The following is a 19,375-nucleotide window of genomic DNA, read 5'->3' on the forward strand; positions in this document are numbered from 1 at the left end:
AGCGGTGTGGATATTTTCGAATAGCATTAAATCCTTGCCTTTGCTTAGATTTATTTATTAACTTAAAAAAAAAAAAACAACGTAGAAAAATATAATTCCAATTGCACACGCACACTCTCCCACTTGCAAATATAATTACATATGTACATAAGGACATTTACCATCATTGGCGTCGCAAAACAAACTGAAGACGAGAAGCCGAAAAATTTGGAGCGAAATGAAACCCCGTGTAATTAACACCCATACTTGGCTAGTTCACACGCACAGTGTATACAGTGTACGTGAGGGACTTCCAGCGCAGAATGAGATGGCCATAGCTGCCGGCTAGAAGTCGGAGCGAGAAGGGCAGACAATAACCCCTCTGCGTTGGAAGTTTCCAAGGGAAATGCGGGTGAGTGAGTGGGACGGAGGCATGGAGCTGCTATTGCCATCCCCTTTTTGCCCGCAAAGATGGCGCTGCTAGTTGTTTTTGCTTTGCCGGCTGTGTGTGGGAGCTGGCAGCGACGTCGGCAGCGGCGTCGACATCGGCAGCGACGCGCAACGCGACGCTTTTGCTGGCGTGCAATTCGCTTTTCAATTTCAGTTCGTTTTCGAACGCCGCACCGAACGCTCCAGCGCTCAAAACCCCACATTAAAACAATAAAAATCACACAGAAATAAACACACCTACAAACCCTAAGTGCGTGAGTGATCTTTTTTCCTGTGACGTGTGCGTGTAGTTGTGCTTGACAGCTGTCATGAAAAAGTGCAATAAATAGAAACTTGCGAGTTGCAACTCTGTCGACAAACACAAACTTAGAACTTAGAACGGAAACCACATAGTGCAAAAGTACCGTCGGCGAAATGCAGGCCACCAAAATGCGAACGCCCTTTGCCATCCAGGAGATCTTGGGGCTGGGCGCCTACCAGCAGCAGAACAGCACCAACGCCTCTGGCACGCCCACAGAGGCGCCGCCCTCGCCGGCAGCCACGCCCCCGCCCGCCACGAGTACGCCCGCGAACGGCTCGATGTCGTCGGGACAGCAGCAACAGCAACAGCAGCAGCAGCAGCAGCAGCAGCAACAGCAACAGCAACAGCAGGCCTTGGACGGCCTGAGGGACTCCCGGTCCATATCGCCCGACGTGTCCAGACTCTCGGCGGCTGCAGCGGCGGCAGCGGCGGCCGCCGCCCACTGCCAACTGCCCGTGTTCAATCCGGCCAACTTCTACGCCGCCGCCGGGTACGCCGCTGCAGCGGATCCGGGCAACGCGGCGGCGGCCCACCACCACCACATGACCACCTTGGCGGCGGCCGCCTACCTGCGCGGCTTCCTGCCGCCCGGGTTCAGCACGCCCCACGAGTTCCGGGGGCACTTCCAGCAGCACTTCGGCGCCCAGTTTGCAGGTGAGTGGTCCCCAGAATCCCCCAAACCCGAAAACAAGTGTCCAAACCGATAGCAGGAGGGGCCATCCAGGTGCCTTTGCACATTACACATCAGTGATTATCGCCGGATAGTTATCCCTTTCACTTTATGAGGTTTATGAGCTTTCCTTTCCTAGTAAAACTCACTCACTAGGGATTCCCTACCAAAACACATTTAAGCAATGAGCTTAAATATGTATTTCAATTGTACCATATTTATACTTCTCACTTTTATTAAATGCCTAACGGAGAAATGATTTTCGGTAGACTTGAACTATTGTGCTGACAGCTAATCATCTCGCCCAGTGTATCGCAAATGTATTGTTTTTGCATTGCTCGTTGCTGGGAGCGATTTACACGCTTCCAGGGGAATTTAGTTGGCATCCCTTTGTTGGGAGCGACAAAGCATATTCTACCTTTGCCAGTGAGTTGGCCCGAATGGGCACAAAGCCCGCCAGAGGAGGCTAATTAGGGGGAGTGGGGAGTGCGGGACAGGAGCTTCAGATGCTTCAGCTATGCGGCGTTCAACACTCTGTTGCATCTGCCATACAGCCAGCCGTACGGGTGCAGCCAAGTGGCAACCGCATCTGTCTGCTGTGCTTCGTGCTTCGTGCTCCCTGCTCCGAGTCCCTCGTCCTGCGTCCTCCGTCCTGGGTCCTGGCCCCTCCTCCCCTGGCCCACCCGTAGGCGCAACTAATAAGCTCAAAGGGGTTGGCAATTGAGTTGCGTCCTCATCGGAGTTAAAACAATGAAGCGACACGATTAGGCACAAGACAAAGGGCGGCATGCGGGCCGAGGGGTTCGAGGGGGTCCGAGCTTATTAATAACACTCATGCACTCGAAAAAACTGCCCTACAATACAGCAAGGTGTTGAATGGGTTCTTTTCATTTGGAAAATAAAAATCAGTAGGATCCTCTGCCATTTTCTCTGATGATATATTTATTATGCTTAGCATCTCGCGTTGTTTATACAGAGAATCGGAAATCGGAATAGTTAGTTTCTCTAAGTGTACACACTGAACGGGGAAACGGGGAAGGAGAGAGGGGCGGGCGTCCTGTCAGCAAAGTGTGAAATCTCACACACACTTCACTCAAAGCTCGATTTCGGTCTCTCTGCTGCTGTGTGTGTGTGTGTATCGCTAATTAAGCGCGTAATTTTCAGGGAAATTAGCAAACTCCAGTTAGCACGAGCATCGATTAAAATGCGATAGCCAGTGGAGTTTCGTTAAAAAGATATGTGGCACATTCAGCTTTAAATTTGTTCACTAATGTTTACCTATTGTTCAAGCAACCTCAATTTTCCACAGACGAATCCTCGTAGATTTAAATGTGTTTCAGGAAACTTCTGTTTTTCTATGCACAACTTTATTTTCTTTTCCATGTTAAATACATAGAGTGGTGCTTGTTTTGCGGCACCACATCCACACATGCCACCTTCTTATGTGGCGAATGGCCACGCCTCCGCACAGTTTAGGCCAGAGTTGCACGCCCCTTTCCTCACACTCTCCACACACACACACACACACACACACACGCACACACACCGCACATCGCAGATACAATTGTATCCGAGAGTTACACGCACTTAATTTGTTAAATTTTCACACATTACATCTGTTTATTTGTCATTCCGTTTGTGTGGCTCTCCGTTTCGGTTCGGTTGGGTTCGGTTTCGGTTTCTCCGTTTGTCATCCAGTCATTCCGTCATTGTCACTCCGTCATTGTTGACCTTTCCGGGAGCTGTTGCCAGCCACTTCAGAGTGCTGTTTATCTGTTATCTGGCTGGGTTCTGGCTGCACCTCTGCACTGCGAGAAAACGGGGGCACCTGCAAATAATATCGTTAGCCGAGCACTTAATGGCTACTTCTTCACTTCCACGCGATTACCCCCACCAATTTGCTGTTCGGGACTTCGGAACTCTCGAAGTGCTCAATTTCTCCGCCTGCATCCTGGCACATCCTTTCAACTTTCTTCGTTCTTGTCGGTCATGCCCATCGTGGTCTATTTGCCAAAGGTCCGCTCGCACTTTGTTTGCACAACAGCAGAAGTTGAGACCCCGAGGCTCCTTCTTGAGCCGTAAAAAAGGCAACAAACGGCGGCCACTGGATACTGGATCCTGGCTTGCAGGATCGCAGGATAGCAGGACACGGGGCGTTAGTTTCCCGAGGTAAATTGTGTACAAAATAAATCGACTCGAGTGCTTAACCGCAGCTGGAACATCGGAAAATGAAGGCTGAGGTGGCTGAGTTGGCTGAGGTGGCTGCGGTGTGCAGCATCCTTTCATTCTTTCATCCTTATATCCTTTCATCCTTTCCTTTCTCGGGCGAAATTGCTACTTGCACGTTGTTAGCCCTAATTTGAGTGGCCATTGAGGAGCTCTCCGCTCGCCTTGGCTCCTGTCTCCTGGCTCCTGGCTCCTGGCTGCTGGCTCTAATAAATATTTACCCGAGAGATCCTTGGCGTATGTTGTGTCCTTTTGTCCGTATCGCTGTCTCCGTGTAATGCGGACAAACTATTTTTCTTTCACCTTTCCTCGTGTTTACCTCGCTTGAGATTCCCCTGTACTTGTATTGCCCTGTACTTTCCTGTGTCTTTATTTTTCTTCGCACATTTGGCTGAGTCGCCGCCTTGTGAGCCATTTGGTTGTCAGCGCCACTTTTTGTTGGCCATTGTGTTGTCTTCTTTGTTGTTGTTGTTGTTGCCGTCTTAGTCATGGGCAATTTTTCCCTGCGCTCTGGAAAGTGGATTTGTCTTAATGGCAAATAATTGAAGCCAAATTGGTTTCCCTAATTGGGTTTTCCTTTGAAGGGGAAACCAAACAGCGGATGAGCGACTTTGCGAGTGCGATTCTCAGCAATTTTCACTGATTAAATGATTAACAGATTCGCCCAAATCACCCAGTTTCAAAACTCTTAACAAAGCTTGTTGATGGTTGCAAACAGCTCTGAGATCTCATGGATTGCATCGAAATGAGTAAGAACTTTAGAACAGGGAGCAGTCTCCCAAATGGTCCCTCTCACGCGTGTCCTTGCCACTGTAAATCAATAGCACCAATTTCGAAAGCCAAAATAATTGCCAACAAAGAGACAGGACAAAGGGGAAATCCTCAAAAAATAGCAGCAGCGATAGGAATCTGCTCCTCGGGAACATAATGAACGAGGGCCAGGAGGTGTCTGAGATGTTTCTGCGATATTATTGTGCTCCGCAAGTACGCACTTCCGATACAAGTCCTTGCCTTTGCACATTTCCTGCCCCGCAATAAAGGAAATTCGATAGTTTTAGCACATTTTCCCAATCGGGCGAGGAAACTGCTGGGAAAGTACCCCGAAAAGCGAACACAAATTGCTGTATCAAGTGTTAATTATGTGACAATGAGTCTGTCGAAAACCAGGAGAAGGAGAACCGAGAACTGAGTACGGTAACGAAAAGAGCACCTATTATTTTCATAATAATTTTTTAATTAGAAAACTACAAGTTTGGGTTACAACGAAACGAAACGATTCCAAACTAAACCAAACGAAACGAAACGAAAACAAATATGGACAGACGGATGATACGCGTGGTTTTCCCGCTCTGCGTTTTCGGTTTTCCCAACGTTTTTTCCAGCGAAGTGCAACCGAACTGCAAGTGGCCCCGCTGGATAAACAGATAAACAGAGAGCCAGAAATTGATGACAACAAGTGGCAGGCATTGAAAGGAGTTCGCTCGCCCCTGCCCCTGCCCCTCCGCCCGAACTTAAACCAGCTGCATGATCAGCCAAATGCAACCTGGACCATCCACTATCCACCATCCACTTCAACCTGCAGTTGCACTCGCACTCGCACTCACACTCGCAGTCGTCGTCATTTTCCTAGGAAGCACTCGAGAGCGGCGAGTAAACAACTTGCACAGATACACAGATACACAGATACAGATACAGATGCAGATACAGATGCAGATACAGATACAGATGCAGATACAGATACATATACAGAGATGGAGATTTTCCAGCCTTTTGGCTCTCAGGGTCCCAGATGGAGCCGAAGATTGGACTCCAGTCCGCCGACTACCAACTACCAGCCACAAACTATATAAACCTACAAGGCTAGTCAGCGCATCAGTTAAGTGGCTTTGTTCGAGGGCCTAAGCCCAATCCAATCCAATCCCATCCAATCCCATCTCCTCATCCCATCTCCATCGCTATTCCGCTGGCAGTCCCCCGAGCTCGAGCATTTTCTGCATGATTTTGCAGTTAAGCCCCCAGAGGGCAAACTGCATTCAGTATTCAGCATTCAGTATTCAGCATTCAGCATTGAGCGTTGAGCATTCAGCATCCAGCGTTTGGGGCCAAGTGGCATTCGGGAAAAGGCTCGTTGGATGGACGGACTCGAACAGGCAGGCGAACATGATGGACAATTTTTGGCCAGCGAGTGCAGCAGACGCACTTGCGAAAGTCAGAAATCGGGGGGAGGGGAGTGGGGCGATGGGAAAAGCTGGTGGGAAACCCGATTCGCCAGAATGTCGAGCCCTGCGAAGAGCGAAGAGTGTTTTGTGAGCTATTCAAGTAAATACTTGTTCAAAAAGTCTCTTCCAACTAGTTTCTGGTGATCACAGCGATCCTCGGGTGAAGCTAATGGCCAGAAGTTCCATTTCACTGGCCGTCATAATTCGCAATTACCCCGACGAATGCTGGCACTTAAACTACCGTTAATAGAATGAAATGCCCAGGAGCAGAGGGGGCAGAGGGAGCAGAGGGAAATTTCCTAGCCTCGAGTGCCATTGCGGCATTTTTAGAGCGCTGCGTGTGCGCAAATTGAATATTAAACGTGTTAATCCGTTTTATGGCCACGCAGCCATCGCCTAACTTTCGGCATAGCTGCCAAGGGTCTTACTTTATTCGCCGAACTTAACACACAAGCACCCATTTTACGTGGAAAGCGGGTAGGGGAAATGGGAAAGGGGAAATGGAAGGGGGGCGGGGGGTTGCTTCGCCTTTAAAAGGCGTTTGACTTTTTATTAATTTCCCTGTTGACAGCAATTTGCAACGCTACACGAATTTGTTACCACCGAAAACACACAAACAGACAGACCAACAGACCAACACACTCATACGCACACACACACACACAAACAGACACAATATGCAAAGGGGGGCAGGAGGAGGAAGGAAGGAGGGGTGGCGAAGTTTTCGGCTGTTATATGTGTTTGTAACGAAACGGCCGGAAAAACTTCAGCATGTGTTGATGGGTTAATAAATATTTGAGCACACACAAACAGGCATTTTAACACCCTGCCGCCTGGCAGTGTGTGTGCTTTTATATTTACCGCTATTTCCGCACAGCACTTACAGTGTTGTAAAACGTTGCCAGCCGAAATGGACAGACCACAAAAGGGTTGTCGGTCGTTTGCCGTTTGGCGTTTGCCATTTGGTTTGCCGGTTACGAGTTAGTTGCCCATTTAAATGGAACAGCCTTCCGGCTTCCCCCTCGGCCATTCGAGTCCAATGGTGTCCCGAATTGGGGGGGAAAGGTCCCCCCGGCAGCTGCCCGTTTTATGGCCAAATGAATTTTGCAAGAGTGAAACATACAATTTGGCTTGGTTTCTGATTCGCAGCCTGCTGCTTTTCCTCCAGCAGCAGTGGAAAGTGGAGAGTGGAAAGCGGAAAGCGGGGGGCAAGGGTTGATCGGAAGACGTTACTATTGATTGCCCCTACCGGGAATGACCAACTGGATGCTGACCCAACAATCGACCGCTTTTATCCGATATCCGAGGCACGAAACGATGTATCCGATGGATACCATGGACCCGAAGCACTGGCCCCGACATCTCATAAAGGTCCAGTAACGCAATTTCCCCACTTATTGCCCCACATCGCCGGTAATCGGATATATGCCGCTGCTGCCTGAATTTCATTAGCTAATAGCCACCTATTCCCGCCACGCCCACTTTGCCAACTACAGAACGCAGCTGAACGCGAAATAATGTCTAATTATAAAGCGAAATGGGGGAAGGGGGAGGGGTACGAGGGGTAGGGGAAAAGTGTTGTGCGCAGCGGCGGCGGAGGAGGAAAACGGCGGAGAAAAGCCGGGGAAAGCACCTGCCCCACTCAAGTGTCGGCCGTATAAATAAATTAAAAGCGGGAGAATGCAAAGCGAGACGGCAGAAGAAGCGTTTTCAAGGGGCTGCCAAAGGAAAGGAAAATCGCACTAACTACCCAATTATTTCATTCAAGCTCCACTGCTCCGCTGCCGAATGGATGGAAAACCAGAAACGGAAAGCTTTCGAGCACACAAACAAAGCAGTAGGAGAAAAACGAAAAGCGAGGAAAAACACGGCTAAACAACAAGGGAAAAAAGGCAGAAAATCAGCTTGAAAATCGAAATACAATACACAACAACAATGCGTCAAGTGGTTGGGTTGCTTCGGGTGGGGGAAACGGGTGGGGCAACGGGCGGGAAATGGGCGGGAAATTCGGGTGCGGGTGCGGGTGCGGGGCTTTCAAGGCGAGTAAGCAAATTTAAGCACAGCTCGGATAATCAATGGCTGCAAATCTGCGAATAAAAAAACGCCAGCGAAATTGGAAAATAAGCGTAACACAAAACCAAAACCGGGAGAAGCCCGGGGCCCCACAACACCCCATTTTCCGCACTTTTCCTTCTTCAGTTGTCATTGTCTGATTGTTGCTTTTCTTCTGTTCTGTTCTGCTCAGAGTTTTACATTTAAGTACTGCGAAAATAAACACTAAAAGAGGAGATTCCAACTTTGGTATTGACTTACACATAATTTATTACGACGATCTACATGGGAAAAGGGTGATCTGTTTTCAATATTTCGTAATGCCTTCGATTCCCTTTATTTTATATTTCTTTTATATATTTTTTTATATTTTTAATGCCACTTAACTGTGTACTGTTCATGATTATTTTTTAAATTCCCCTTATTAAGTAAAGTAACATAAAAATTGCCTTTTTTTCACTTTGCATAAGTAAACTGTTTGCATTCTTTAATTAATACTTAAAGCGAAAACTATCTTTCCAAAGGCCTGTGTGTCAGTCAGTCCGTCCCTCTCGCACACACGCAAACGCACAGCAGCGGCGAACGCACGCACACACACAAAGGTCCGCCATCTTGGAAAAACAACGCCTTTTCGTATTTATTACAACAGCCAGGGCAATAGCAGTGGCAACAAAGCGAATTGCAAGCGCAAATCGAGTTAACGAGCTAACTGCGGGACGTCCGGCCACCCACACTCTGAACTCCTGGGCAAATCCTCTGTAACACACCCACACCCCCCTCCCCCCACCCACTGAACGCCTGCGAAAACCCCCGGAAAAGCCCCGAAAATTGTGTTTCCCCCGCGGCGACAAACAACCACCCAGAGAACTGGGAGACAAGCCGAAAAAGCAACCCCAAAACAAAAAGCAAGTCTCTCGTTGTGTAACAACTGACAAGTTGGCTGAAAGGCAGTCGACCATCCACCCCACCGCCCCACCACCCCACCAAAACAGCACCACAGCACCCCACCACCACAGCACCCACTTGCCTTGCCATTTTTCTTTTGCCACTTTGCTTCTTCAACTTATTTACGTCTCCATTACAAATAATTGCGCGTCATATTGGCTCAGCTATACTTAGCCCTCGTCTTTTCCGTCCAGACGGGGAAAGCCACCCCCCAGAAGCACCACCCCCTCGAAAAGCGCCCAATGGGGCAATGTTGCCTCGGCGCAAATAAATACATTTCGCTTTTTGGGAGCAGCGAAGAAAAAGAAACGACAAACGAAAAGGAAAAGGAAAAGGAAACCTTCCCGCTTTTCGCCTAGACAACCTCCTCCTTGTAAATGTGTAGGTAGTAAATACGCTCGAGTATTATTAACGTAAATGCAAAATTGCCAATTTCGAGTGTATTTCCTGTCAACAGAAATTTTCCTCTTTTTTCTCTCCGCAGCGAAAATAAAATTAAAAGCGAGAAAAAGCGAGAGAGGAGGGAAAATATAAATCGCTTGCAAGGGGCGTCGGTTTGCCTCGGCTTCATCTGGTTCTTACATCGCCTAGTGGCACCCGTGTGGCCTATCCACTAAATCGCACAGCTACTACGCAACGGTGCACTGAGAGAAAAGGTTGTTAAATGAAAAGGAGAAGAAGATCCAAGAGTTGTGTAACATTCCCAAAAAATAGTAAACTCTGCGAAAGCAAACAACTGTCTGGTACTATTTCACATCCTTAACTCAAACAAAGCCGAGAAGGCATCCCCGATTTCTCGCCGTGTAATCGCGTTAGGAGAGGCCCAAGACAGGCGTAGATCTACTCCACTCTACTCCACTCCACTCCACTCCACTCCATTTGCGATGCCAATGCCAAACGGTGGTAGGTGGGCTTTTATTAATATGTCTGGCAATTTCAATTTGACTTTATTGGTAATTTTACATTTCGTCTATGGACGATGGCGGGGGGTCCTTGGGAGGATCTGCTACTTGGACGGCTGCCATTTATCAGGAAGAGTGCCCAGGGAGTCCATAAATCGCACTCGCTCGATGGGATAGCTACGACCCACTGGAAAATGGCAGAGCGAGCTCGTATTTTCCAGTTGAAACTGAGGGCATTGAAAGCTCTAACTACTGCATTGGAAACTAAAGGAAAATGCCTTTGAATGGCTATTTGCAGGTGCAGTGGCTACCCAATCAGAAACGCCTGATTAAGCCTCGCACTCAAATAATACCCCAATAAATTGGCATATTATCGTGAACGCTTCGCTGGGCAGTTAATGAAATTCACGGAATGCCGCACAAAACAAAAGCCATTCGATCAAAATATTGCTTAATTGAACAATTAATCGAGGCACAAAGGACCTGCGAAGGAGCCACGTCCAAGGGGCCGGACACAAAGGACTCGGACTCGGACTCGGACTCGGCCGACTCGGTATACATTTCACATTTCCCACTCCGCATTTCCCACTCCTCACAGAGTCCTGCAGCCACAAAACCAGGGAAAAACACAAGTACATATCAAATTAATTTAGGCGGAAAACGAGCCGGCAAAACCCGGCAAATGGGAATGAAAATGGATAAGGAAAATGGCAAGCGGAAAACTGGCAGTGGAAAAGTGGAAAAGTGGAAGGGACGGCGCAAAATATCGCATGACAGAAAACAGAAAATCAAGCAACTCATGCCCCGATTGACTTACCCGAGCAGCAAATTAAATTAGTTGGCGAACCGAACAGAACTGAACTCAACGGAAAGCAAGAGAGCTGGACCAGACCCAGCCTTACACTGAGCGAAAAGCACAGAGCCACACAACAAAACACGTTCGATTGCGGAACATGAGGATGATGACTTGAACTTGGCTTTCACAAATCACACAAATCACTCGAAATAAACCAGCCTTTAATAACACTTTTGCCACTTCTCGTTTCTCGCAGTGCAGTCGACATCGATAGCAGGCCAAAGTGGCTGACCACTCATCGCCCCCTCCGCTATACTATATATATCTATATATGTACAATTATTAAGGCTATTTATAAGCGAGCGGGTGCTTTTAGAGCGTTTTACGTTGGCTTCGATCTGTTGGGTTTTATATATATATATTATATATATATATATATGGGAGGGTTGGTCAGCAGCCGCCGTTCGCTGACCAGCTAATTGTTAATTGATGTGTGTCTAATTGTGCCGCCAAAGTAGCCAGGCAATAAGAGCGCCGCCCAGAGACCCGTGCATATACTTATAGCTATCTGAATAGGATCCGTTGGGTGGGGCAGAGTCAGGTCCAAATTAGTTCGCTACCCTGTGCCTAATTCGTTGGAAAGTTGAGCAGTTTTGGCCTAATGAGTTCAGCTCTCCAGCAACTGTTAGTCAATTACCGGCCCTCAATAAGTTGGCAAACTAATAACTTCTCCTAACGGAGAGAGACTCCCGGGAAATCTTTATTAGTCTATCGATCCCGACACAATGAACCACAAACCATATGGATTGGTCAAATTAAGTGGCCGGAAGAGGGAGGCCTTTCGTGCTCGGCAACCTCATCATTGTCGTCATTGTCATTGTTATCATTATCATTATTATTATCCTGTGCATTGGCTCTTCCTGGCAATCGCAGTCCCAATCACAATAGAACGCCCTGTGCAACACGCCTAAGCCGATTCCCGTTTAATTTGAGACCGAAAAAAGGGCTAAACCACTTAACACCCTAACACCCTAATTGTCAAAACAAAGCCAGCACACGAAACCGCCGAGCTCGTCCATTCGTCCTTTCGTTCCTTCGTTTCTTCGTCCTTTCGCCCTTTTCATCTTCCTGGGCCTTCCTCTACAAGGAGCCAAGGAGCACGCAAAGAAAACATTTGCCATCCGAGGGTGTGTGCTGCTATTTTCTCGATTTTCTGGGAAGGTGCAGGCACAAACACTTTAACCCTTCGCTGACATTTGAATAAAATCCAGGCAACTTGTCAAAATCTGCGCGACACGTCGCCGGGTTGAATGGAGCGGAGCGATTTTCCAGCTGCCGCTTTATCGTGTGCGAAAAATCAACTTCTCGGATGTCTGCTCGCCATTGTCTGCCGTTTAGAGGAAATGCCATTTGCCACAGGGACTGGGCTTCGGATTGGGATTGGGATTGGGATTGGGTTTTCTCTTGCTATCGGGGGCCACATCCTACGACATGTGTTCAGCAAGCGCCAGGAATCCAGTCGGAAGGGTAGGAGGTTGTGATTACAATGGGTTCGCTTTGATGAGCTCTGAATGCAATCATAATCAGTCATAATCTTAGTTACTTATCTCGCCAACACCTACATACTTATATTCCCAATTCCCGAAGCGAACTTATCTAATCCCGATCTGCACTTTCTCCTTTCTCCGCAGAACAAGCCGCCGCTCGTGGCCAGGAGTACGCCAGCAGTTTGGCCAACGCCAGTGGCGACGAGCAGTCGCCCAGCAAGAACAGCAGTTCGTCGGGCAACGGCTCCGGCGGATCGGGATCCGGGTCGGGATCTGGATCTGGATCGGGATCAGGATCTGGATCGGGGGGCGCCAACCAGGTCTCCAATGGAATCGGACACTTGGGCTCGCCGACGGCCAGCAACGGGGGCTCCGCCGGGGAGGATCCATGGGAACCGCCGCCACTTCCGGGAGCAGCTCCTCCACGTCCGTAGGAAACTCCGCCGGGAACGGCGGCAACCCTGGCAGCCGCTCCTCGCCCGCTGGACCGCATCACTCGGCCGCCCTGGCCGCCCACCAACATGCAGCGGCTGCTGCGGCCGCCGCCCACCATCACGCAGCGGCGGCCGCCGCCGCCCATCACGCCCACCACGCCCACGTTCAGGCGCACGCCCATGCCCACGCCCACGTCCACGCCCACGCCGCCCACGCGCACCACGCCGAGGCGTTCCTGGGCGCCGCTGGCGGGGCGGGCGGCAACCCCAACAGCCTGCTGGCCGCCCACGGGGCGGATGTCCTGGTGGGTCCTGGCGGCACGGGTCCCGGCGGCAAGAAGAAGAACAAGAGGCGGCACGGCAGGACGATCTTCACCAGCAGCCAGCTGGAGGAGCTGGAGAAGGCCTTCAAGGAGGCCCACTACCCCGACGTGAGTGCGCGGGAGCTGCTGTCCATGAAAACCGGATTAGCCGAGGATCGCATTCAGGTGAGCAAGAGGAAGATCTCCTCAAGTGGAGGATTCAGACAACTAGTGTGCGATTACAAACATTTGGATGCAGGCTACCTTCAGACCGGATTAAAGTTATAGGTTAAGCAATGGGGTTCCTATCAGCAGTGTTTATTTGAGGTTTTTGCAATCTAAGCAAGGCATTGATTTCCAAGACTTCAACCCAGAGTTAATCAAGAATTCCCTATTTGGGATTATCTTGAGTGGGGGAATGGAGCCATCAGGACATCACGTTGCACTGCAGATTCGGAACAAGGATGCGCTGGCTTTCTTCTGTCGTTTTATGGCCATTTTTATGGCTCTTTTTTATGAGGGTCGCAGGGATTGCAATCAAAGGCGTCTTCGATTCGAAAGGGGAGGTTCGCAGCCCCCCGAAAAGGACTTTCGAATGGGGGGAGTGCGAATGGCACTTGGCAAGTGTTGCCACACGTAATGAGGCCTCGCTGATTACGTAATTACGAGTGCACAGAATTGCAATTGCAACGTCCAAGTAGCGAAACAAAAACGGAAACGGAATGAAGTAAGAAAACGTGGCGGGCGGCACTCGCCGACACTCCAAAGTTCCACAAAAATTCGATACAAGAGCTCGCGAGGTGCGAGCTTCGAAATTGCAAATTACTTTTTCCAAACCGCCCGTTTCGACAATAGAAACTGAAGCCATTGCAATTGAAAGCCAAACATAAGGGGTAAATAAGGCCAAATTCAATGTCATTTAATTAAAAGGGCTTGGGAATTAAAATCTGGTAGTGGGAAAAGAGAAGCCAAGCCTTGGATTATGTAATGAAGTTATGCAAGGCCCCAAAAGTTGATTAAAAAACCTGACGGGAATTTGTTCTCTTCTTGTTTATCCTTCTCAATTGAATAGAGTGCGTATTTAATACTACTTGAATATCCTTTTGTAATTTCAAACCTTTCTTATTTTGGACTTTCCCTCAAAAATCGACCATTTTGTGGGTCTCCCCACTTTCCGTAATTCCCGTGACTTCATTAACCACTTGAAAAGCCGCAAGATGGCGCCAATGTGTGTGTGTGTGAAAGTGTAAGTGCATCCTGCTTTTTGCGTTTGTGTGCGAAAATCAAATTAACAAGCACAATTGGCTGAAGGCAACAACAACAAAAAGAAGAAGGCGACTGCAGTAAATATAAAGCAAAAACACTCACACACACACGCAAATACACTTCAATTAAGTGCAAATATGGCGCACAGCTGGAAAAAATGGGAAAAGGGTAAGGAGAAAGGGAGGCGAGGAGGAGAGGCAATCATTAGCAGCACTATAAGAATGGGAGTATGATGAGAAGGGCGAAAGAGGAGGTAAAAAGGCGACGGCCATGCAAATTCGTAAAAAACTACGGCAAATATCGAAGCCACCATTAAAAGTCCGCTCTTTCCCCCTTTTTCTTGTGTGTTTTTTGCCTGCCGCTTTTAATTGCATTCCATTTTGCGTGCATTTCGCATTTCATGTTGTATGTGTGCTTTTTTCTGCACTTCTCCCCCTTTTTCAATATTTAAACCCCTTTGGAGCGAAGAAAAAGAAACATGGCCAAACGTGATTTTCAGCGCCTCTCTCTTTCTCTCTCTCTGGAAGTGCTCACTTTCCCACTCACTCTTATTGGCTTTTTTTGGAAGCGCTTCTCGGCTTTTGGAAGTTGCCAAAAATGTTGCTACAGCCAAAAGTCAAGAACCAGGCGACAAAGGCATCACGATTACTTTTGGTATAGACATGCTTTCGAAAAAGTTGGGTTCTTGATTTACAAAACCTTCTTAATGCGAAACAATCTCAACTATCTTTTCGAGAACTTTAAGAGCTAAGTAAACAACTCACCGTTGACCTATAATTTTAAATAATCCAATACGAAATTTTCGTCGCCTGTTAAAGGTGCGACAAGGACGAAACTAGGAGCTGCATTGTCTGCCAATTTTACAGTTTCTTCTGCTTTTAGCCTTTGATGTTTACTCCACTTTCTTTGGGTTTTTGCTAATTTACACACTCACACACACGCGAAAAGGTAAAAGAAAAGGCTAAAACAAAGACCAGCCCATTGGAAGGAACACAAAATTCAACAATCGCGACTTGAAACAATGCAAAGTCCATTAAATGCAAAAAAGAAAATAAATTGCACTCCACCGCATGTTCAAATTGTTCCAACTTGCCAGAAAATATTGCAACGAAATTGCCACTTTGTGTTCTCAATTTTTGAAAGACAAAAGAAACTGCACTTGCACTTCAAGGGAAAAATTGGGAGCAAGAGTTTCATATTTTACAAAATCTCAAGCGTTCTTCAGCTGAAGTTTTAAGATTGTCAAGCTTATCCGGTTTACGAGGAGTATTTTAAAGGGATTTTTACAGGATATTTCGTATATTTAATTTGAAAGCCTTCGAACGTATGTGACAAATATCCTTCGGGCAAACTTAAATTCTTGCAGCTATGCAAATGAATTGCTCACATAAAACCGAAGTTGTTTATATTACGTGTTTGAATGCATATTTGATACTGGAATTAAACGTTACGGCGAGCAGCTGCAAATTGCGAGTTGCGAATTACAAACTGCACTTGCATGAATGCTCCATCTACCATCTACCATCGGCCATCTACCGTTAATTTTGCATAATTTTGTTGCTCCTTGCATAAATTACACACTTCTGCGCTTCTCTTCTCCCCCTCTCCCTCTCTCGCTCTTAATGAGCTGTTAATATCAGCGCACACACACACACACAACACAACGCAGAAAAGGGAAAAAATGGAATTAAAAATGATTATGCATAATTATGTAATTAACATTTAAACAAAAGAGGTTATGGCTGTGCAACAAAGGCATTTAGCGAATTATTCTCTCACTTCTCCCTCGCTAACCACTCGCAACAGTCTCCCGCGAAAGGGGACAAAGGCATGTTTCAAAATAGAACTATGTGCACATGTACTACATTTTAAGCCATTTGCCAACAATCGGTTGCAACCAACTTGCGAGCAGATCAAGTGTTTTTTGGGCGCACCTCGAGAAGTCATTTATCACGGCATTAGCAACGCCGATTGAGCTCGTCCGCCCAGGAGAGTCGCACCCCGACCACTGGCCATTATCTGCATGTACACAAATACATACATATAAACATACATATACAGATAGAGCGAGGGATTCGGGGGTGTTAAGTGTTGTCAACTCAAGCAGATTTAATTTGCCATGTTTTCGCTTTGCTTTTTTCGTGCTGCCGCTCAAGTGCAACAATAAGCGAGGCAAACAACTGTAAATGCAAATGTTGACATCACACCGACTCAAATGAAATAAAAAATGAAAATGGTAATAGCAATAGCAATAGGAATAGGAATAGCAGTACAAATCCGAATACGAGCGCGAATAAAATGTGAAAACAAGCGGGGAACGCAACGAAAACAGGACGAGGCCGCGTGGCGGGGAATTTAAAGCGATTCGGTCCTTGGAGAATTGCGGCACATGTAGCTGCTGCGCCAGCAACCCTGGGAAAACTTGAACTTTTCACAACAGAAGATTAAGTTGTCCCCGGGGAAAAGTCGAGAACGGCCGCAACTTGTCTGCTTGTCTGCTTTTCTGCTCTTCTGCGAATTGTTAAATTGAAAATTGACCGTTTAATGTTGTCGGCTGGCAGGATTCACCAGGCAGTGCTTAACGGTAATGTTAATGCCATCATCGTGTTCGCTAATAGGGGATGCGTGACAAGTGCCCCGCCCCCCGATAAATTAATTAGTTTTTCGCCCGCTATTGTCCCTGATTTCGGGGGCACTTTCTGATTCGGATTTCCCGCTGCCTCTGCAAACATTTTCCGCACTCGAAGTCACTTTCCCAACTTTCGAGATTAATTTTCGGTCGAACCCTTTAGTTACCAATTCCCAACTGGTTCACACACCTTGTAATCCGCACTGTAGTGGCACACTGGGTAGCAGTAGCAGTGGTGATATCGCAACACACGAGTGGGCAGCCAAGTAACCAGCTCCCTTCCCTTTCCGATCCGCAGGTCTGGTACCAGAACCGCCGGGCCAAGTGGCGCAAGACGGAGAAGTGCTGGGGCCACAGCACCAAGATGGCCGAGTACGGGCTCTACGGGGCGATGGTGCGCCACTCGCTGCCGCTGCCGGAGACCATCATCAAGTCGGCCAAGGAGGACGAGTCGGTGGCCCCCTGGCTGCTGGGCATGCACAAGAAGTCCCTCGAGGCCGCCGAGCTGCTCAAGAGCGACGAGAGCGACCGCGAGACGCCTACCTCGGACGACACCAACACCAGCTACTCCGCCGGCAGCACCCACAACTCGCCGATCTCCAGCTTCTCGATCTCGCGGCTCCTCTTCGACGCCCCGCCGCCGGCGGCAGGTTCCGCGGGCGGGAAGGGCCACCACCACCACCACCACCACCACCACGGCCACCAGAAGGGGGGCCACCACCACGCCCACGCCCACGCCCATGCCCACGCCCACGTGCACGCCCAGGCGCAGGCGCACGCCCACATGCTGCTGCACCACCAGCAGCACCACCTGCACGGCGGCTCCGAGGCAGCCGCCCTGCAGCAGCAGCAGCAGCAGCAGCAGGGAGCAGCAGGAGTGGCCGGAGCGGGATCCGCGGCAGGAGCGGTGGGTGGGCCCCCGCTCACCACCCGTACAACCAGCAGCAGCACCTGCACCACCTGCAGCAGCTGCAGCAGCAGCAGCAGCAGCACCAGCAGCAGCAGCAGCACCACCATCACCACCAGGTGCACCACATGCACCACCACAACGCGGCGGGCTACGCCGAGGCAGCAGTGGCTGCCGCAGCGGCCGCAGCAGCCGTGGCCGCAGCAGCGAACGCGCGGAACGCAGCAGCCGCGGCCGCAGTGGCGGTGGCATCCGCCTCCGCATCCGCATCCGCGTCGGTGTCCGCCTCCTCGGCCGTGACCATCGCCGAGTCCGAGGCGGAGGAGGAGCAGGACGAGGGCGAGGACATGGACATGGAGCTGGACAAGGACTGCGAGGTGGAGGAGGAGGAGGTGGAGGTGGAGCCGCGGGACCACGACGACGACAACGACCAGGAGCAGGAGCGGGAGGGCGAGAGGGAGGAGGAGGGGGAGGGGGATGCCGACGCGGACCCCGAGATCGACATCTGCGACGACCACGACGAGGAGGTGCGTCTGCAGGAGCAGCTGCTGCTGAAAGTCAAGCAGGAGCAGTCGCACCACGGACCCAGATGAAACATGTACATCGACGTGTTGTTCTAAGGACAACGATGAATGGATTTAGATTCCGATTCGGATTCGGATTCGGATTGGGATTGGGATTGGGATTGGGAGCACATCCGGCTAATGCAATGAACATTTTCCAGCAATAAATGAGATAACGCACTGGTCTCCACAGCAACAAATCTCATAAGCTAAAGGCATTACATTTAAAGATTAAACGAAAACAAATCGAAAACAAAACAAAAACAAAAACAAAAGAAACCCTAAACTTAAAGCCAGCAAACATTTTTTTTCATACACCTAAGGAGCACACGTAATTAATCTATGTATAATCGTACATACTAACGAATACTCTCTCATTTTTTAGTGTACATATTAAATTATTGCGAATATAAAGACAAACAAACACAAACGAACACTAGAGCCTAAGGAAAGCTGCAACAACGATTTGCGAAATTTTAAAAATATGCTAAATGTGATTTAATTTAGTTGTCCATTCTGAACAAGGCTTTTTATGGTTTAAGACATTTTTTTTGCCCCTTAAATTTAGTCATTTTTTTTTTCTAACTGTACTGTACTCCCTGTAAAAATGTACATACCAAATTCAATCGATCGAATATACGAGTATTTGCCACGACCTGCGATGCAACCCCTGTCCACTGCCTCTGCCCATCATTTTCTCCACTTTTTGTCTGCGTAATTCGAGTTTTGGAAACGAAACAAAGATACATGAGTAACTGCAATTGTGTAATTGAATTAACAAACAATCCACATACAATACACATACTTATATATGAAAGTTAGATGAAATAAAACGGATGATATACAAATACAGACGGGGTCTTGTGTGTTCTTGGATCTTTTCAATCGGAATCTTAAGCTTCGTTTCGTAAAGTAGAACTATCTACCCTGGATGTAACGAGGCTTGCTCTGTTACTGTGTAAAGTAGAACTATATACACTGGATGTAACGAGGCTTGCTCTGTTACTGTTTACATGTCGCAACGTAATGCGAATGATTCTCCGTTACACGATGTAATGCCACAGACTTCCATGTTAGCTTAACATGAACATGTTTATGTAGCAACCTCATGTAGTTTCGGAAAGCAGGGTAAAATGCTCATGTACATTACTCTCTGTAAAGCAGTTGGTTCGTCCAAAACGTAAAAT

At 48.4% G+C, this 19,375-nt stretch overlaps 1 protein-coding gene across 1 annotated transcript; it reads left to right on the forward strand.

Moving 5' to 3' along the window:
- Positions 1-599: 599 nt before the first annotated feature.
- Positions 600-19,347, forward strand: LOC108097147 (muscle segmentation homeobox). Its single transcript, XM_017199266.2, is given in 5 exon segments — positions 600-1,384; positions 12,232-12,462; positions 12,465-13,009; positions 17,017-17,629; positions 17,632-19,347. Coding segments are annotated over 5 exon segments (2,517 nt in total). The 5' UTR covers positions 600-843; the 3' UTR covers positions 18,219-19,347.
- Positions 19,348-19,375: the final 28 nt, after the last annotated feature.

The sequence above is a fragment of the Drosophila ficusphila genome, unplaced genomic scaffold (genome assembly GCF_018152265.1).
Source record: "Drosophila ficusphila isolate 14025-0441.05 unplaced genomic scaffold, ASM1815226v1 contig_198, whole genome shotgun sequence".
Classification (NCBI taxonomy): Eukaryota; Metazoa; Arthropoda; class Insecta; order Diptera; family Drosophilidae; genus Drosophila; species Drosophila ficusphila.